Source organism: Zalophus californianus, chromosome 9, assembly GCF_009762305.2.
Source record: "Zalophus californianus isolate mZalCal1 chromosome 9, mZalCal1.pri.v2, whole genome shotgun sequence".
Taxonomy (NCBI): domain Eukaryota; kingdom Metazoa; phylum Chordata; class Mammalia; order Carnivora; family Otariidae; genus Zalophus; species Zalophus californianus.
This window is the reverse complement of record NC_045603.1, coordinates 589,768-610,803: the sequence shown is the minus strand read 5'-3', so window position 1 is coordinate 610,803 and position 21,036 is coordinate 589,768. Positions and strand designations below refer to the sequence as shown.

General features: G+C 48.7%; 1 protein-coding gene across 11 annotated transcripts in view; it reads left to right on the top strand.

Moving 5' to 3' along the window:
- Positions 1 to 21,036, top strand: part of LOC113922777 (pannexin-2) — an 80,911-nt gene that overhangs the window by 35,303 nt on the left and 24,572 nt on the right. For 10 of the 11 annotated variants that reach the window (XM_027595040.2, XM_027595038.2, XM_027595037.2 and 7 more), the window contains 8 exons: positions 4,411 to 4,469; positions 4,905 to 5,002; positions 12,309 to 12,417; positions 12,908 to 13,086; positions 14,198 to 14,344; positions 15,238 to 15,359; positions 16,468 to 16,567; positions 17,498 to 17,662. In XM_027595040.2, the coding sequence (XP_027450841.1) occupies positions 4,411 to 4,469; positions 4,905 to 5,002; positions 12,309 to 12,417; positions 12,908 to 13,086; positions 14,198 to 14,344; positions 15,238 to 15,359; positions 16,468 to 16,567; positions 17,498 to 17,662 (979 nt within the window). The remainder of the gene's footprint in view (positions 1 to 4,410; positions 4,470 to 4,904; positions 5,003 to 12,308; positions 12,418 to 12,907; positions 13,087 to 14,197; positions 14,345 to 15,237; positions 15,360 to 16,467; positions 16,568 to 17,497; positions 17,663 to 21,036) is intronic. The other variant, XM_027595047.2, reaches the window with a different exon arrangement.

Below are 21,036 nucleotides of genomic sequence, written 5' to 3'. Positions count from 1 at the left end.
TTGGAATAGTCGTGAGGTGGTGTCTCACTGTGGTTTTGGTCTGCATTCCCTAATGAGTAGTCATGCTGAACACCTTTTCATGTGCTTATTTCCCATGCATACATATTCTTTGTTGATGATGAGTCTTGAAATCAGGTGGTGTAAGGCCTCCACTCTGTCCATTGTTTGCAGAATTGGTGTGGCTCTTCTGGGTCTTTGGTGTTCCCGTATGGATTTCAGCTTGTTGGTTTCTACGAAAAACCCATAGAGATTTTGATGGGGACTACACTGAATTTTTAGGTCCATTTAACAAGAATTGAGACCTTAATATTGAGTCTCCCAACCCTTGAAAATGGTACCTCTGTCCATCTAGTTAGGTCTGTTTTTCGTTTCTTTTAGCAGTGTCTGTAGAGTGTGGTGCATATCTTCTGTCAGATTGCTGTGACTCTTAAAAAAATGTAATGCTGTTGTAGACAGTAATCTTAAATTTCTAGTTGCTTCTAGCTAATGTTTTATGAATGCCATTTATTTTCACATATTAATCTAGTATCCTGAGAGCTCGTTAAACACACTCCACGGTTCTAGTAGCTTTTTACAGGTTACACAGGATTTTCTGCACATACGATCTTTATGTTCAAATAAAGAGCTGGTACTGCTTCCTTTCTTGTCTGGATGCATTTTGTTTGTTTTCCTTGCCTGACTGCTCTGGCCAGAGTAGCATTTCACAGAAACAGCCTTGTTTCCAACCTGAGGGTTAGTGTTCATTCAGTCTTGAACTGTTAAGCACAGTGTGAGCTGTATGTAGGTGGTTTGTATCTGGCCCCCTCCTGGTTGAGGAGATGGCCTCCACGTATGCTGCCAGTGTTCAGTCATGACTGGGTGTGGGATTTGGTCAGATGGCTTTTTCTGTATCAAGGTGACCACGTGGTTTTCCTTTTTTAGTCTATTAAGATAGTTATACTGATTGGTTTTCTAATGTAAAATTGATGTGGTTTGAAGTGGTGGGGTTCAAAGCCAATGACGATCAAGAAAGAATTCTTGAGACGTCTTTGGTGCAAAAAGGGGGTTTTTATTTAAAAGCACGAGAACAGGACCCCTGGGCAGAAAGGGCTGCTGCCCTGGGATTATGAGGAGCAGCTGATCATATACTATGGAGTTGGGGGAGGTAAAGACATAGGAAGTTTCCAAAAGGACTTTCATCTGCTAAAGAAGACTCCCAGGATCCTGGAGGCCAGGCTGTTGTCAAGCTCAGGTGGTTTTTCCCTCTCAGGGCATCAACATGAAGACAGTTGGGAGTTCTGGAGGCACATTACACTCTGCCCACCTCAAGTATTTGTCAACGGGCTGCAGGTTCTAAGGACACTTCATTTTATCTACATTTCCTTCTGCCTTGTTCCCCACGTCAAAATCAACTTTGCATCCTTGGAATAAGCCCCACTTGGCCATAATGTAATTTCTTTTTATATATTGTTAGATCTGATTTGCTACAATTTTATTAATTTTTGCATCTGTGTTCATGAGGTGTATTGATCTATAGTTTCTTGAAATTATCTTTTGTCTGCTTTTGGTATCGGGGTGATGACCTCACAATAAATTAAAAAACATCACCTCCTCCTCTATTTTCTGGGATAATTTACTACAAGTTTGATTTCTTTAGTAAATCAGTAGCATTTAGGTTATCCATTTTGTGTGCAGTGAGCTTCAGTAGTGTGTATCTTTTAAGGAATTTGTGCATTTCATCCAGGTTATCTTATCTGTTTGCATGGAATTACCGTATTATTTCCTTAGTAGTAATGTTCGATGGGTCTGCACTGATGTCACCCTCTCAACTCCCGACGGTGGGAATGTGCACCTTCTCTTCCTCATCAGTCTGGTGAGAGGGTTATCATCTCAGCCTTATGAGGGAATCAACTTTGGACTTCATATTTTTTAGTGTCTCTGTTTTTTATTTCACTTATTTCTGCTCTGGTCTCTGTGATTTCCTCTCTTATGCTTACTTTGGGTTCCATTTGCTCCTCTTTATCTAGTTTCTAGTGGTGGAAGTTGAGATCATTGATTTGAGACCTTTCTTCCTTTGTGATTTTGGTGTTTGGTGCTGGGTGCGTGCTGTCTGGTTCCCAGGTGTTTGCTGTTAGAAATAGTGAAGCAGTAAATATTCTTACTTCTCTCTACAGTGGTAGGAAAGTGTAGGGAGAATTGGCATCTTTGCTGCTTGGAATCTCCCTTTCAACAATAGTTTGTACTTAGGAGAGTTTTCTTCATTCTTTTCCTTCAAGTCTTTGTCCTCCTTTAGAATTCTTGCCTAGTGTTTGCTCCTCTCCATGTGTTTTATTTTTTCCCTCATGGTTTTCCATCTCTGTGATTTGTTTCGTATGTTAGTGCAAATACCTCTGGAATTTTACCATTTAGTATCTTGCTGTTCTTTAGGTTAATCACATTAGAAAATTATTCATCAACTTCTGTTTTAAGCTATTAGACTCATTGCCTTTTTGGCCATTTCTTGAGATTATTATCATCTTCAGCCTGTTTGTAAGATGAAGTGTTTCCATTGGATAACTTCAGATCAAACCTTTTTTGTATGTCTAGAATGAAAAACATAATGTTACTTTTATTTTGGTGAATTCCTTCTTTAATGTGCTTCTGGGATTTGTTAAGTACTATTCTATTCCTGTTTTTCATGCTACTGGGAAGTAAGGCAGTGATCTTCAGGCTGACAGGGTTATCTTGTTAGCTTGGCCCATGTCCCAATCTTTGTTGTGCCTTTTAAGAGATTTCTTTTTAAGATTTATTTCTTTTAGAGGAGAGAGCAGTGGGGAGGGGAAGAGGGAGAAGGAGACTCTCAAGCAGACTCCACGCCCAGTGTGGAGCCTGACGTGGGGCTGGATCTCACAACCCTTGAGATCATGGCCTGAGCCAAAATTAAGAGTTAAATGCTTAACCGACTGTGCCACCCAGGCATCCCTGTGCCTTTTAAAAGATTTTGAAATCTTTCTTCCTTCCTCTCTGGAAGAGGTGAGATGGCCCCGGATCACCCAGGCGCAGAAGTTGGAAAGCCTCCCAGTGGAAGGGGAACAAGGTGTTCAGTCGTTCCTCAGCTTCTTCATCTTTAAGTGATCTGCTTTAAGTGCCGTTCTGGTTGTTACTCATTTTGGATGGATTTATTGTTTCCCAGGCAACTATTTGCCAAAGGTTACATTGAAGGAACAGAGTGGGGCTGCCAGGAGCCTTCGTGCCTGGGACCCTAAAGGGAGGGTCTCTGAAGGTTGGGCTTGTGCACTCAGTTTTTCCAGCTTCACATGCCCCCCCCCCAATTCCATACCATGCAAATGGGTCCTGGGGGTGACCTCTCAGCGTGTGCTCTGCACCTCACGATTCAGGTGAGAAACCATCGTCTGGTCTTTGGGCTCCCAAGTCTGAACTGCCCAGACCACCTGTATGTGGCCTGCATTCTGAGTCGGTGTGCAGGGCTCACGTACCTTTGCTTGTTTGAGGCCCGATGCTCTTCACTGAACAGATACCTATCTGCACTTGTCCTTTGGAGCTTTGTCATCTTGCTTCATTGAAGATGAGGTTTTATTTTATGGTTTTTATTCTTTTTGTTGTGTTAAGAAACAAAACAGCAGGCCCGCAACAGAGTTGCTTGTGCTAAGCCCCATGTCACCAAACCCGGAGGGAATTACAGTTTTGGCTCCCCTGGAAACAGAATCGTAGGCCAGTCACCTGGAAACTGCCTGGTCAGGACTGGTGAGGTAGTCGGCCTGGCAGACCCCTGCCCACCCCTGAAGGAAGGGAGCTTGCAATAACCAAGCCCCTGTTTTGCCTGGGATAATTTCCCTGTGCCCGCTCCCTTCTGGCTGTAAAAGTCCATGTTGGACAGCTCCTTGGGGCTTCTTTCCATCTGCTGGCTGGGTGCAGCCTGGTTGGAATCAATTTTTGCCCAAACTCTTAAAATTATTAATAGGCCTCGGTTTATCTTCTAACAGTTGTGAATTTCAAAAGTTTAAATCTTTACAGTCAAAATTACTTTGCTGTTGATGTAGTAATGTTAATATTTCCCTAATACCTCATAGGCTATATTTCTTTTTTTTTTCCTAGTTGTGCTCTTTATGTATTTAAAAGAGAAATATTCCCAGAAAGGAAAGAGTCCCTGCTATCCTGATACATGGGATGTTTTTTGAAGTTTTTCTCTAAAACTCCTAATGTTGTGTATAGACACACACTGTAAAGTGAGCCCTCGGTGCTCCAGGCTCCCCAGCAGGGCCTGTGAGAACGTCGGGAACTCTGACTCTGCTGTGGCCCCTTTTTAAGTATCGTGTAAAGGTTACATTAGCAGGTTGGCTTGGGTTATGTAATTAGATTTCCGTGACCAGGGCTAGACTTAACATTTCTATGCTGGAGGTGAATTACTTCACGTTGTTCTCTCTCTGGCAGGACCACAAGCAGACGGTGTCACTTTGCACTTGAACACATCATCCACTTAGGTGTTAAAGGTATTCTTTTTGTGGAATAATAGTGTTACTTCTTCCCAGAGTATTTTTATAAGCTTCATGTAAAATATGGTGTAAAGCACAGTCTTTTCAATCACATATTACAAGTAAAACTATGCAGTCCAGAGTTTTCTTCTCATTGGCAAGTTTCAGTATTTTCTTACTATTTCAACTGTATAAAAATAGCATGCTTAAATTATTGAAAATGAAGTCATTGCACTGTGCTTTTCCCCTCTTAATATAATTCACTTTTGTAGCTCCAGATAGGCTGATGGCTTCATTACAAACTGTGCACAGTACTGGTGTTCCGCTGTAACCTAGAAACCATGTACAGAAGCCAAAAGGGAAAGGAAGGCATAGATGGGAATTACTTAGGTGGCCTCTCTTCATCTTTTTAAGTTTTTCAGTAATATCTACCTTCTTACCTTGTTTTAAAAGTGTTGTTCCCAGAAGAAATCATTTTACAGTCTCCCCAAGTGACGGGAAATTGGAACCATGCTCAGGACACCAAAAACGATGGACAGTCCGCCATCAAGGTATTGATTTGATGCCTTTGAAATATTTAAATAGATAATATATTATCTCTCAGTTGCCTGGAGTGTTAGAGGAGTGTAGTTCACAAGTAACCCAAGATGACAGCTCAAATAAAACTAAGATATTCAGGGCGCCTGGGTGGCTCAGTTGGTTAAGCGACTGCCTTCGGCTCAGGTCATGATCCTGGAGTCCCGGAATCGAGTCCCACATCGGGCTCCCTGCTCAGCGGGGAGTCTGCTTCTCCCTCTGACCCTCTTCCCTCTCGTGTTCTCTATCTCTCATTCTCTCCCTCTCAAATAAATAAATAAAATCTAAAATCACAGGACCCCTTGAGTTTTCAGCCCAGGACTCAGGAATGCATGCCCGTGAGGAAAAAAACCCAAGCCCGGGAAAGAAGCCCTGAGTCGCCACAGCGCTGGGCCTGGTTTGTTCCTACAGCCAGAGAATTCACAGGATAATAAGCAGAGTCCTCAGAGGGTGTTGTGTGAGAAGTGGGGAGAGCCCCACATTGCCTGCCACCCTGTCCGTCTGATAGGCTGAGAGTGGCTCTCCAAGTAATGCAGCCACAAACAAGAGAAACAATTCAAGGATAGTTGCAGGAATACAAAATATACACCCATCAAGGTGTTAAATTCACAATGTCTGATATCTAATCCAGAAATAAACTGAGAAACACAACTCATTATAAGAAATTTCAGTCAGTTGAAATCAACTCAAAAAACAAAAACAGAACAGTGGTAGCAGTTAGCAGACAAGGACATTAAAACAGTTACAGTAACTGCTCCACATGCTCCTAAGGGAGAGGGACACACAAGCATGTTCAGTGGAGGTACAAACAATAAAAGACAGATTCTCTTCTAGAGACAAAAAATTCAATGTCTAAGATGAAAAATAGTTAACAGCAGGCTAGACACTACAGTCAGAAAGACCATAGAAACTTGACAAAACGAAATAGTAAAAAGATTTGAGAAAAAAAACTTTAAAATATAAAGTGTATTAAAAAAAGAAAAGCATCAGTGAGCTGTGGGACACTGTCGAGCAGCCTTGCATCTATGCGGTTGGAGTCCCAGAGAGGGAAGTGTAAGAAATGCTAGAAAAAATAGTGGAAACTTCCCTGATTTGATGAAAACCATAAACCCTACATATTCAGGAGACTTATTAACGACCCAAAGTGTAAGAAATCTAAAGAAGAATGCAGTGAGGCACATGACAATCAAATTCCTGAAAGTCACTCATAAAGAGCAAATCCTAGAAACAAGGAACGTCTGTCTCATTGCTGCCGAGGAGCAGAAACAAGGCCGGCAGCAGACTTTGTGTTGACAGCAGTGTGCGCCAGAAGACAGCAGGGCAGCTCTTGACGGTGCTCGCAAGAGAAACTGTCAGCCCAGAACCCTGTGCCCGACAAACACTGTAGAAATGAAGGAGAAGTAAAAACGTACTCAGACAGGTTCAGGCTGAGAGCTGAGGGTCCGTTACCTGCTGACCTGCACCACGGGACACAAGAATCCTTCAGCACACAGAAATGATGCCAGGTGGGCAATGAGGGTCTACCCAGGGGAATGAGAAGGGCCAGAAATTATAAATAGGTACACACATTTAAATAACTTTTTCTTTCAAAAAAATTCTTTAAAAGATAATTGACTTTTTAAAAAGAAGGAAATCCTGTAAAATGTGACAATGTGGGTGGACCTGGAGGACATTATACACAGAGAAATAAGCCAGTCACGGAAGGACACGTACTGCTTGATTCCTTTCATACGAGATCTAAAAATTCAGACTCCTGGAATCAAGAGTAGAATGCTAAGAGGGTAGATCTGAAGTGAAATCTTTTTTTTTTTTTTAAGATTTTATTTATTTGACAGACAGCGAGAGAGGGAACACAAGCAGGGGGAGTGGGAGAGGGAGAGGCAGGCTTCCCGCGGAGCAGGGAGCCTGATGCGGGGCTCGATCCCAGGACCCCGGGACCATGACCTGAGCCGAAGGCAGACGCTCAACCGACTGAGCCACCCAGGCGCCCCTGAAGTGAAATCTTCTTACCATGATAAAATTTCATAATTTTGAAAGATAAATGACTTTTTAAAGCTGAAATAGTAACAATGTATTACAGTTTGTAACATGTAGATTTAAAATATGCATAATAGCACCAGGGATGGAAGAAGAGAGTATTATTTCTTACACCAGATTATTATAAATCACCTGAAGGAAACTGATCAATTAAAGATATACACTCTAAACCCTAGAGCAACTACTAAAATAACAATATAAAGAGCTAGATCAACAAAGGAGATAAAAGTGAATCACAAAAATAATTCATTCAGAAGTCAGCAGAAAAAGAGGGACACATGGGCAGCTGTGCCCTGACCTGACTGACTTGCTACCCCCTTGTCCAATGATCTGTGTAGACAGGGTTTTGGCATTTCCGGCCATGTAACTGGAACAAAACAAGTAGCAAGGTGAGTGCGTTCAGTCTGACTGCATCAGTAGTCACATTGCGTGCGTGGGTCTAAACACAGAGAGATGGTCAGACTGGATAAAAAGGCAAGATCCAACTATATGCTGCCTCTAAGAAACACGTTTTAGATATAAAGACACAAATACGTCAAAAGTAAAAGATGGGAAAAGATACAATCAAAAGGACCATGGAGTGGCTGTGCCAGTGTCAGAGTAGGTTTCAGAGCACAGGTCATCAGGGAAAAGGTGGTGTCCTCATAACAAAGAAGATCATCGTCAGGAATGCCTAAGTCCTAGACACATATGCACCTAATAACAGCCTCAAAACACATGAAATGGAAACTAATAAAGCTGCAGCGAGAACCAGATTCCCTGTGCCTGTCAGCGATGTCAGCACTCTTCCCTCAGTTAATGACGGAGAAGACAGAAGATGAGCACAGCACACTGACCTGTCAGCCCCTGTGATCTGAGGGGTGTTGGTAGAGCACGCCATGTGAAAAGAGCTGGGTACATGCACTTGGTGCAGAAGTAGACACAGAACATTCAACACCATAGACCTTATTTGGGGCCATAAAACAAGTCTCAGATTCAAAAGGATTAAAGTCATACAAAATGCATTCTCTAACCACATAGAATCAAGTTAGAAATCATTTGCAGGAAGATCTCTGGAAAATCCCCAAATACTGAGAAACCGAAGACACACTTATATGTAACCCACAGATCACAGGAGAAATCAATAGAGAAATTAGAATGTTTCTACCAAAATGAACGTGACACTGCAGCATACTAGAAACCATAAGCTGCTGCTAGAGGGCTCTTGAGAGGGGTCGGTAGCCCTGAATGCCTGAACTAAAGAAGGGTAAAGGTTTCAACTCTGTGACCTCAGCCTCTTCCTTAGAAAACTAGAAAAATAACAAATGAAATACGATCTAAGCAAAGGAAAGAAAATAATGAAACATTGGCAGGGAAATCAGTAATATAGAAAACAGAAGAGTAACAGAGGGATCCGTGAACCCAAAAGCTGATTCTCAGAGATCAATGAAATTGCTAAACTTCAAACAAGAATGATGAGGGGAAAGTGTGAAGACGCAAACTCCCAGAATCCAGGAGGAGAGAGGTGACCTCACTGCAGACTCTGCAAATGGGAAAGGAGCTGGGGTGGGTGGTCAGTGGGATGTGCCAGCTGGCCTGGGCCCTGGGCTTCCGCCGGACGCCTGGTTAAATCTTGTTTCTGGGTGAGATTGGCATGTGGGTGGGTGCCCTGATTGGGGCAGGGGGCATCCCTCCCGTGAGACCTGAACAGAGACACAGGTTCACAGGGATTCCTTCTGCCCGACTCCCCTGAGGGGAACCATCAGTCTCTCCCTGCCCTCTGTGTCCAGCTTGCCAGTGGCAGACCTCACACTTCTCAGCCTCTGCAGTCACATAAGCCAATATCTTATAATAAGTCTCTCTTTACCTATATATACATATATCCTATTGATTGTTTTTCTAGGGAACTCCTTTACGTATGTGTAGGTATATATATGTGAGAGACCAGGAAGGGTTCATCCCAGGAACGTGAGGCTGGTTTAACATTCCAAAATCTCAGTCAGTGATACTCATCATGTTAACAAACCGAATCTCCATAGACACAGAAAAAGCGTCTGACAAAATCCAACATCCATTCCTGATCAAAAAGTTTAGCAAACTAGAAACGGAAGGGAACTTCCTTCACCTACAAAAAAACCTACACAGTGAGTGATGAAATGCACTTTTCCCATGAAAGTCAGGACACTTCCAGTCCTGCCGCTCATGTTCACCAGTGTACAGAAGGTTGTAGACCAGCAACTCAGCAAGAAAAATAAGAGGCACCTGTGTTATTCATGTATAAAATCTGACAGACTCTAAAAAGGAGCCATTGGAACTAATAGACGAGCAAGCTTACAGGATACAGAAGTAAATTCTGTATATGCTAGCCCAAACACCCAGAATTGCATTTAGAATACCATATAAAGTAGCATCCAAATGTTCTGAACATTAGGGACAAATTTGACAAAAAATGTACAAGACTACACTAGAGACCTCACGACACTGACGAGAGAAACTGTTGATGTGTCGGAAGACCCAACCCGATCTATCAACTCGGTGCTGGTCCAGTCAAATCTTAGCGGACATTTTTGTAGAAATTGACAAGCCAGTTTCAAAATTTATATGGAAATGCAAAAGGCCTAGAATTTTCAGAACACCTTTGGAAAAGAAGAAACTCAGAGAACTCACACTACCTGACTTGAAACTTTTCACAATGTTATAATAATCAAGACAGTGTGGCACTGTCGTTGGGATAAACACGTACAAGTGGAATGAAATAGAAGCCTAAAAATAGACCCACGGGAGTTTGGACAACTGACTTTCTACAAAGGTGCAAAGACAGAATGGGGAAAGGAGAGTCTTAGCGAAAGGCACAAGGACAATGGCGTGTCTGTATCCAGGGGTGTGCACCTGGATCTGTACCTCACTACCTTCACAGAGATTAATTCAAATGGATTGTAGCCCTAAATATAAAGCCTGAAACTAAAATTTCTAGGAAACATTAAAAAACCCTTTCATTTTTGAGAGAGAGTGCAAGCAGGGTGGGGGGCGATAGAACCTTAAGCAGGCTCCACGCCCCTGTGCAGAGCCCAAAGTGGGGCTCAATCCCACAACCCTGAGATCATGACTTGGGCTGAACCAAGAGTTGGACAGTTAACCAACTGAGCCACTCAGGCACCCCAAGAGAAAATCTTAATATCTTTAGATAAGGCAGAGTTTTTTAAGTATTCTGCTGTTCAAAAGACATGGTTAAGACAATGAAAAGCCCGCTCATTACTGGAGCATGAGACTCAACACTGAACCAAAGACATAAACAGAAGTCAATTCTATATGCTTTACCAAAGAATATACAGATCTCCCTTGGCTTATGGTGAACCCGGCATAAGTTGAAAATACCGTCAGTTGAAAATGGATTTAATACACCTAACCTACCAGTCATCGCGACTTAGCCCCGCTAACCTCAAACATGCTCAGAACAGTAGGGCAAAATCAGCTAGTGCAAAGCCTATTTGTAATCAAGAGCCGAATACCTCGTGTAATGTACCGCCTACTGTCCTCAAGGTGGGAAACAGCACGGCTGTCAGGGTATCGGTTGTTGATCTCACGATGGTGAGCTGACTGGGGACTGTGGCCGCTGCCCAGTGTCACAAAAGGATGGTGCCACATACTGCTAGCCGAGGGGAAAGATCCAAATTCACAATTCCAAGTACAGTTTCTGCAGAATGCGTACCGCTTTCGCACCACCATAAGACACACCATCCTCAGGGACTGTGTATACAGATGGTAAATAAGTCCATGAAAAGATGTTCGGCATTCGTCGTTAGGGAAACAATACCACAGCGAGCTACCACTACACACGTATCAGAGTGACCAAAATTAAATTAAGAGGACTGACCAGACTAAGGGTCATGAGCGTGTGCAACAACTGGAGCCTCATATAAGCTGCTTTTGAAAAGAATTCCTTAAGAAAGCTCAACCCACACCGGCCATACAGTCCAGCCACTTCCCTCCTGGCGTTGGCCCCAGAGACATGAAAACCCATGTCCGTCCACACAAGGGCTGGTGCAGAGACATTCACAGCTGCGCTCTCAGTAATGGCCAACACTGGACACAGCCCAGTGGCCGTCCACCCATGTGAGTGGAGGAAGGCAGTGTGCTGCTTCAGTGGAACAGGGCCCAGTGGTGACAAAGGTGAGCTGTCGATGGCACGGGACAGCGAAGGTGGACCTCACAGCAGTTGCTTACACGGTGGAAAGATATCAGACAAAAAGTGCATAACCTAGATTTCCATGTATGAAACATTCTAGAAAATGTAACCATGCTGTTGGCGGGGTGGGGGGCGTTACGGAGAGGCATCTTGTGGGCTCAGCAAGTGTTCAGCTCGTCCCATGTGTCCATGTGTCACAAGTTGTCAAGTTGTGCACTTGTGCACACCTTATTGTGTGTCAGCGATACTCTTGAACACTCATAATCGCGGGAAGGGAAGTTGCTGTGACTTTCTGGACTAAGTTTTGGTAATACATATACCATTTTTTAATGTGAAACTTTTAGCAACAATTTTACTTCTAGAATTTGTCCTATGGAAGTAATCATGTTAGATTCGTGAGTTGTTGAATAAAGCCAACTAGATCTTAAAAAAAAAAAGTAATCCTGTGATTTGCACAAAGATAAATGTGCAAAGCTGTTTATTACAGCATTGTTTGTAATAGGGGAAACTTGAAAACCAGTTTCCTTGGTCCAGGACAGATTCAGTTTGTTTAAACGCCCCACAGAACCGGTTCTTGGGCAGGATGCGGAGCGCAGTTGACCGGGAAGCTCTGCCAGCCCGTGGCAGCACCTGAGGCATGTGACGGTCCCCCAGAGCTGGCTGAGCTCGCTCCCACGGCGGAGGAAGGGGCTTGCCTGTGGGGCTCCAGGGGAGCAAGGGACCACGATTTGCCCTCAGCCACTGCGGGTGCCCCTCGTAGGTGAGCAGGAGAAGGGTGCAGGAGGAGAAGAGACACCTCATCAGATAGATGTCACCCTTTGGTCTGACATCACTACACAGAGTTTAGTTCATTTGTGTTTATTTTTGTAAGGGAATTCAAAAAAGAAACAAACCTCTTTAGTAACTTTTTTTTCAGATATTCTATATTTTTACTGTGTTTTGAAACATGACCTGCAATGCATTGAAAGAGCTATTAAATAAAACACAGAGAACATTGGCAGGTGTTTATGTTCACTCTTTAAACCTGTGTAAATGCAAAGCTTTTCTTTAAGGCCGTTTTTCTGCATGATTATTTCTAGAGTAGGAAAGCCACGAAGGACCACACTAAGCACGCAGCCAAGGAGAGGCGGGCTGGTGCCCAGGACACACCGGGGCCGGCAGGCTTTGCTGAAAAGTCAACTAATGTGGGTGCGTATGGTGAGGGGCTGCCAGGGCAACCTCGGGAGCCCTTGCCTGGAAAGTAGGCCCCTTGAGAAGCTCACTTCTGCCCAAGGGACACAGGTTGGGACGTGTGTGTGGTGTGGCTGCAGCCAGAGAGATGGATACTCTTGTTCCAACTGGAGACAGAGTGGAGACGTGAGGTTTCATGCTCAGTACTTTAACGTGACCACGGGCTATTTCTGTTGGCCTTTTCCAGACCCTGTCTCTGACGTCTAGGTTAGGTGATGCTGCACCTGTAAGGGGGAACAATGAACTATCAGTAACCTGCATTTCTGCCCTCAGAAAGTGAAGTTAAGTTCCCCACTCTGCCCAGTGAAGTTGAGGTTATTGGAAAGCGTAGCTCAGCAGCGGGCTCCTGACCGGCTGGGTCGTGGCCATCATGGTGGCCCGTGCTGACCTGTGTTCCTGCCGTGCCAAGGTGACCTCTGCCTGACACCGGTTCTCACTTTGAATACAGTAAATGAAGTTCAGATCCCCAAGGTGAGAGAGAAGGAATTTTTCAATCCCTTGCTCAACGAAAACCAGAAGTTAGCGGTTAGAAGAATCCTGAGTGGCGACTGCCGCCCGCTCCCGTATATTCTCTTCGGACCTCCTGGAACCGGGAAGACAGTGACGATTATAGAGGCTGTCTTACAGGTAACCACAGGGAGTGAGTGGCTCAGCTACCCAGTGGCATCGGCCGTGTGCCGTGCTCGTGTCGGCAGGAAGTGGGAATAAGCTTTAAAAAAAATCCCAGTTATTTCATGTTTAGCCAAGTTTGTTTTACATTGTTTATGGGAATATGTAGGATTTTCCAAAGCTTATTTCATAGGTTTAGAAATGACTTTTTGTTCTTAGAATGGTCGACCATTCTGGAGCACCTGACTGCTCAGTTGGCGGAACATATAGTTCTTGATCTCAGGGTTGGGGGTTCGAGCCCCACATTGGTTGTAGAGATAACTTAAAAATAAATCTTTAAAAAGAAAAAAAAAAGAACGGTTGACCATTCGATCACATGAAATTTTGTTGCAGAAAAGACATTCCCTTTACAGTAGCTAAGCCACCATTCTGCAGAAGTTTCTGGTGTCTCCATATTTAAAATGGGGCTTATAGAGATAGTGTGTGTGTAGTATTTGTGTTGTTCAGGATTCAGATTAGCGACCATGTGCTGAGTGCCCAGCTGGCACAATTCCTGCGAGCCACGCACGTAAGAACCAATATGATGCTGTCTCTGCCTTGGGGGGCGGGGGTAGGTTAGGGTCCTGGAGGTCTTGGGGGGTAGGTCAGGGTCCTGGAGGTCTGGGGGGAGTAGGCTACAGTCTTGGAGCCCGGCGTGGGGGGTAGGTTAGGGTCCTGGAGGTCTGGGTTGGGGAGGTTAGGGTTCTGGAGGTCTGGGGAGGTAGGTCAGGGTCCTGGAGGTCTGGGGGGGGTAGGTTAGGGTCCTAGAGGTCTGGGTGTGGGGTAGGTTAGTATCCTGGAGGTCTGGGGTGTAGGTCAGGGTCCTGGAGGTCTGGGTTGGGGAGGTTAGGGTCCTGGAGGTCTGGGAGGGGGGTAGGTTAGGGTCCTGGAGAACAGAGAACTGTCACACTCTCTCGTGTCTTGTTGGCACGTGCACATGAGGGGCAGAACCATCCCTGCGTGTGTCAGTGGCCAGGCCTCAGGCACAGAAGGGGCGGGCGTGAGCCCACATGTCCACGCCCGCATGGTGAGCGCGAGCACTTGACAGGTTGACATTTATCCCCCTGTGTGTCCTGTGTCCTGGTTGAAGGTGTACTACGCTTTGCCGGACAGTCGGATATTGGTCTGTGCACCCTCCAACAGTGCGGCCGACCTCGTGTGTCTGCGGCTGCATGAGAGCCAGGTGCTTCGGCCCGGCGCCATGGTCCGCGTAAACGCCACCTGCAGGTTCGAGGAGGTGAGCCGTCAACAGCTAGCTGGGATAGAAAAGTCCTGCCTGGGGCGCCTGGGTGGCTCAGTTGGTTAAGCGACTGCCTTTGGCTCAGGTCATGATCCTGGAGTCCCGGGATCGAGTCCCACATCGGCCTCCCTGCTCGGCGGGGAGTCTGCTTCTCCCTCTGACCCTTCCCCCTCTCATGCTCGCTCTCTCTTTCTCTCTCTCAAATAAATAAATAAAATCTTTAAAAAAAAAAAAAAGTCCTGCCCACCCCCGCCTAGCTTTAACTACATTCTCCTTCCTCTGTGAGACAGGCATTCTCAGCAGTTTTTTGTCAGAGCAGGGGAGGGGAGGGGAGGGGCAGAGGGAAGGAGAGAATTGGAAGCAGACTCCATGCCCGGTGCTGAGCCTGATGCGGGGCTCGATCTCAGAACCCTGAGATCACGACCTGAGCCAAAACCAGGAGTCGGAGGCTTAGCTGACTGAGCCACCCAGGTGCCCCTGGCGTTCTCCGCTTTATTAAATCCTGGTGCTCCTCCCGTATTTACACCGAAATGTGTTGTTCCTTCTGGGTTCTGTTTTATTGATTTATCTGTAGATATCCCTCTCGGAAAATTAGAAGTTCTCGGTTTGGTTAACAAAAGAAACTGAATCTAGGAAATGTATACAGTTGTTTGGGGGAAGGATCTGCAGGATTTTGTGTTCTAGTCATGGCTGTAGAGTCTGTAGAACATGGACGAAGTTGATAGGAAGATGTAAAATATTCTAATTTAAGAAAACAGTCTTAAGTCATTGGTCATAACAAAGAAGTGGGAACAGGACATTATCTTCTAGAATTCTTTTCAGCTTTGTGACTGTGTCCAATTTAAAGAAACAGTGTTTTGAGAAGTAAGCTGGCCCCGTCCTCCCTCCAGACAGTCACTGATGCCATCAAGCTGTACTGCAAAGACGGGGAGGACATCTGGAAGGCCTCGCGCTTCAGGATCATCGTCACGACGTGCAGCAGTGCGGGGCTCTTTTACCAGATAGGAGTGAGGTAGGCACGGCTCTGGGTGCTGGGACCCACAGACATAGTGTCTCTGTCCTCGTGGAGCTTCATTGTGAAGCAGGATCCGAGAACATAGGCTTGGGGTGGGGGAGACCCCAGAGGATGAGGAAGGGGCCCACAGCAGCAGCTGGGAAGCCGACGGGCAGCTGGAGCTGCACAAAGCTGAGAAGGTGTAAACACGGAACAGTGTGGACTCATAAAAATAACTAAATAGCTGATTTATTAAAAATTGAAAAGTGCTTATCTTCTAAGAAAGATACATAGTGTGGAGTTTCTTCAGCAGGAATTGGGACATGAGGTAAGAAAGGAGGATGGAAGCATGTGATTTCCTCATCTTTCGTAGGGAGGGACCTGGGGGTGTCGTGGTGGGGTTGTAACCTGACTCCCGGTGGAAAGACAAAGGTGGGGACCCAGAGCTGCTTCACTGCACACCAGCGGGCTCTGATGGGGTTCCTGTCGGGCCCAGCCCAGAGTTTGTCCGGTCACTGGCGGTTCTGGGGCTTTCGGCACGGTGTCCCTGCTGCAGATCTTTTCTCTGGGCTTCCAGTGGGGCAGGGGATGCCCGGGGCCCAGAGCACATGCTCAGCACTCTCCCCTGGACCCCTGGGGGTCTGGAGCACTGGGGTATCGTCCTAGCTCAGAGCATGCTGGAGAGCACAAGTCAGGGAAGGTAGCAACCACCATGTGGGTGCGTCGCTCAGCTTGACCAGCTCACCCTGTTCTCACATCTGCCATGTTGGGGAAACTGAGGCACAGAGGCAGTGCCGCCTGCCCGGCATCACGTGGTTTGTGGGCAGTGGAGCTGTGTTCCAGCCGGGCCTCAAACAGGTGTGAGGAGCACCTGCTCTGATGTGAGTCTCATTAGTTTGCTCATTCCCACCCCTCATCCCGTTTGCCTCTGAATCTACTTAAACACAGACGTTGTGTACAGAGCCCCAGGTGCCGGTGGCCTGGAGTTCATCCAGACCAGGTGAGCCCCACCTTTCTGGGCCAGCCTGCCAGGGGCGGGTGCAGATGTGGCCATGCAGTGTGTGTTGGCTGTTGCTTGTTAAGACACTTTGACAGAAATGACCATTGAGAACATCTTTGGCTCTAGAGTCGGACATTTTACACACGTGTTTGTGGACGAAGCAGGACAGGCGAGTGAGCCGGAATGCCTTATTCCACTGGGGCTGGTTTCAGATGCCAACGGCCAGGTAAGGCCTGTTTGCTATGTGGTCTCCTCCCATTTTTCCTGCTCCAGTGGGTGCTCTGCACACCCGACCTCCGTCTCTACACAGGACAAGCCCAGGGTTGACAGGCTCAGGTGCCAAGGACCCTGAGGCTCTGTGAGGCGGGGGCCTTGTGTTTGTCCACATACTTCATTCCTTGTGCACAGGGAAGAAAGGGTTGCTCTGCCTTTGGATTCGCTTCTAAAACAGCACAAAGAGCATGTGCAGCTGGGCGGGGACATCCAGGCATTGCCCTGGCTCGCTGCCCAGGCCCTCACCGCTCTGCCCCTTCACTGCCCCTCGGTGCTCAGCCCAGTTAGCCGAGGCTGATGCTTTGGCTCTTTTCCTACTCACACCTGCTGCCTCCTCCAGTACTCACCCTGGGACCGACTTGTTCGCCTGTTCTCTGCACATGTACATACTCACCCAAGGAGGGACCTTTCCAGCTTCTCCTGGTCCCCCAGACACCTGCCTCCTCCCATCTTGATTGTCAGGTGCAGGGGCTGCACAGGGACAGAGCAGGGAGCAGATGTAGTTTAGCTGCTGCGTGGGCCAGGGGGTGGCAGGGTGGGCGGGAAAAGGGCAGTGTCCGGGAGAAGGGCACAGTACTTCCAGAAGACTGGGGCAGAAGCTGCCCAGCCAGTTTGTTCCTTCACATCCTCCACTGCTCTTGTCTGAGTATCTGCCCCCTCACTCGGGCAGCCATGTCTCCTCCCCTGTCTTCTGCAGCCCAGGTGATTGTGGGGGCCTGCTGCCTCCTAGCCTATACTCAGGGAGCCTCGGTTCACCATCAGAAGGCGGGAGGCCAAGCTGTTGCATGCGTGGTGCCCGCACACCTGTTTCCTGAGCCTCCCCTGGCTGTGGTGGTGAGTGTGGGTGACTGTTCTAGTGGGGCTGCCCGTCTGTGTGCTACAGATTGTCCTTGCCGGAGACCCCATGCAGCTTGGACCCGTCATTAAGTCCAGACTCGCCATGGCCTATGGGCTGAACGTCTCTATGTTGGAAAGACTTATGTCCCGGCCAGCATATCTGAGGGATGAAGACGCTTTTGGTGCTTGTGGCGCCTACAACCCCTTGTTGGTAAGCACAGACTCCTCGTGGCCGTGGTTCCTCGTGGTGTCCCACCACGGTCCCTGTAGCAGCGGGCTCTGCTCCATGTGTGCACTGAGCCACACCCAGGGGAGCAGAGGAGGCTGACAGCTCACAGTCCCCCTCCCATCTCAGAGGGGACTTTGGCCAGCACCCCTGTCCCAGCCACTCAGGCGCTTCCCAGCCCCAGAGGGATCCGCAGTTCCAGGCAGTCCCATCCAAGGCTGATGGTGGAGGTTCTGTGGGGCCAAACACAGTATGAGTGAAATCTGGGTTAACGTGGGAAAATGGGAAAGAGCCATGTATCTTCTCATCTGAAAGACAAGGCCATGTGTCCCCCTGTGGTGCTAGTTTGCTGGTTAACCTGCAAATTCCCTCCTCAGCCCAACTGGGACTGCTTTGAGGGATGGGCCTTGCAATCTGCAGTTTAGCCCCACCCGCCGGCACACTGGAGCTCGGGAACCTTGGGTTGCTGGGATCACTCATTAAGATGAGTCAAGTAGCATATTCTCTGAATGCCTATAGCACGAAAAACAAGAAGAGTTCCTTCTAAACTTTTAACAGTGAACAGAAACGAGATGTAGTGATCCTGGGCAGATTTTCCTGGAAATGGCTTGAGACCCGTGCCAGGCTCTCGGTCCTGAGGGCCTTTACCCCCCTGGAGAACAGAGGAGGCAGGAGAGCGTGTGGGGGGGGTGGGCGGTGCTGGGGAGCACTGGACCTTCAGGAGGTACTGAGGGCCATGGCCCAGACTGGGCAGCAGAGAGCCCCCTGCATGTGGGAGACACCTCCGTGCCACCCAGCATTCATGTCCCTAAGGCTGACGGGCAGCTGGAGGAAGGGGAGGCCTCCAGCCAGGGTTGGATGGCAGAGCTGCCTCGGCCTGAGTACACTGCACCTTCTTTCTCCCCAGAGGCCCTTGAAGCTACAGCAAGTGTCTGGGGCAGGGGGGGGCCTCTCTCCTCTGGCACCCTATATGCTGACGGAAGGCCTGGCTTGGGGGAGTGAGAAGCTGAGATGCCAAATTGAGTTTGGGGTTTTGGTTAGCATCTTGGAGAGTGGACGTGCTGTAACAACCGAGTTGGCGTTGGCTGCCATCAGTTAGCAGAAAAGTCCTGGGGCCTACCAGGTCCTCCCCCCAGGAACAAGGGAGGGCACCTTGTACTGAAGGACACCGTGGGCCAGTTGGAGGCAGAACATAGGTTGTCCTTGCTCCCTGCACTGTTGACGTCACCGCGGCCCTCCCCAAGTTCCCGCAGCTGGCTCTGGGTCGGGGGGATGTGCCCTTAGCCCCCGTGGCCTCACAGCCCAGGTGCCAGTGGCCGCCTACAGCTGAGCTGAGACGGGGCTTCGTGGGTTCGTGTAAAGGCCAGGGCTGCGAGCCAGTGAGTGCAGAGTGAAGCGTGCAGCCCGGCACACAGCCAGCCCCCCTGCCCCCAAGGAAGACCATCCGAGCGGCCCCCTCTCCATCCCTTTGCCTGACGTTCATGTCTTCTGTTAGAACACAGAGCTTTGAGCCTGTCCACGGGTTCGGAGAAGCTGGCTCCAGAGCACTTTTCTCCTCAGCAAACCCATTGTTCTCCGGAGCTTGGCAGTCCGAATGCTTCTTCCGGGGGAGGAGTTCTGTCAGGGACAGTGCAGTCCAGTCAGGTGGTAGGCATGAAAATCCCCGGGTTAGAGGAAACATGTTTCACCCCTGGCGTCAGTGAGGAGCCTGGTGGGGGTTAGGGCGCCCTGGTGGCCGGTGGGGAGACACCGAGCATGCGTCGGCCTCGCTGTCAGGGGCCCCAGTTGCAGCCCTCACCGCTGCAGGGACCATCAGGCATTGTGCAAAGCACAATGGCGCCTCCCCTCCCAGCAGCTGCTCTACCACCTGAGTCTCCCAGGAGCTTCCCCTCCCATCTGTGCTGGACCACGGCAAGAAGGGCAGGACGACCTGAGCGCCCAAGGCCTGGGGTGCAGCAACAGTGGGCTTGCAGCACGGGCCACCAGGATGGACGCACGGACAATGCTTCTCTGGAGGCTGTGGTGGTGCCCAGAGATGGGGAAGTCACAAAGAAGGGGTGGGGGTTGGGTCAAGAAGTCTTGAGCCAAACAAGACAAGGGGGTGAGGGTGGCAGCTGCAGGGAGCAGGGCAAGAAAGGTGAGTCAGACTGTAGAGCCTCAGCATTTTCCATCCTGCAGGGCGGGAAGCACCTGTCTAAGGGGAAGGGTACCTGCAGCTCCCTGGAGATTGCAACGGGCCCTCCGGGCCTACAGATGGGGGAGTGGGACAGAGCTCCCTCCCTGGGCACCAAGACCCCAATTCCAGCCTCTTGGATTCTGCCTGTGCCAGCTCTTCTGAGGTGACCCATCCAGGTGGCCCTGAGACAGCCAAGGCTGGATTTGGGGCCGTGGTCAGGGGGATTTATCAAACAGGGATACAGGATGGACAAAGGGCAGATTCAAGCTGGAACAGGGACATGTGTGGCTCTCATTCCGCTGTGGAGCGAGAGGATTTGCTCTCCAACATCCAGCAGACAGTGTGCCTGCAGCAGTGACTCCGGGGCTAGGAGCAGCCCATGCGCCCCCAGGCGCCCCCGCCCAGGGCCTTCCTGGGCCTGGACTGATCCCTGCTGGGGCCCCGTGGTATCACTGGGGAGGCCCAGGGCAATCTGGACACAGAGCAGTGTCCTTTGCTCAACCTGCCCAAGAACCTGGCTGCTAAGTCCCCCCAAGCACAAGCAGCTGCCGCCTCCAAAGGCTTCTGAGCCCGGGCAGCACGCAGCCTGCCCTCGGCCCGGTTCCATGGCCACAGACTCGCCCTTCTCCACTGCCGTCCCTTTTCCCTGACCATGGGATGGCACAGCCAGAGACCCTTTTCCGGGGGCTGGGGACACGGGTGAGGAAAGTAGGAGGATCCCTTTCAGGATGCCTTCAAGATTGCAGGGGAGAGTGGGGCCCGGAGGTGGAAGCAGCCTGCAGAAGCTGAGGGGAGAGGCCAGAGAGGCTCGGAGTGGCCTGCTGTCCCTGCAGGCACCTCCTCGCCTGGCTGTAAGCCCTCCCGTTCATGCCCTGCTCCGTCAAGACCACCACCAGGCAGCTCAGCTCAGGCAGTCACTCCTCATCCCAGTCCCCCAGCCAAAGCCCCATGATCAAGAGGAGGCTCCATGTTCACTCAGAGCCAGCCCTGTCATCTGCTCCGGGTCACAGGTCACCTACAGATCAGGGCCTCTCTCTGAGACCTGCACCCTCCCTGGCTCTGGAAAGCTAAGACCTGCTGATGGCATGTACTTTTCTTGTAGGGGATCTTTTTAAGTCATGCTCCCCTGTTTACCCTCCTAGTGAGATTTGTATTTTCTTACAAGGTCTTAAAGGGAACAGTT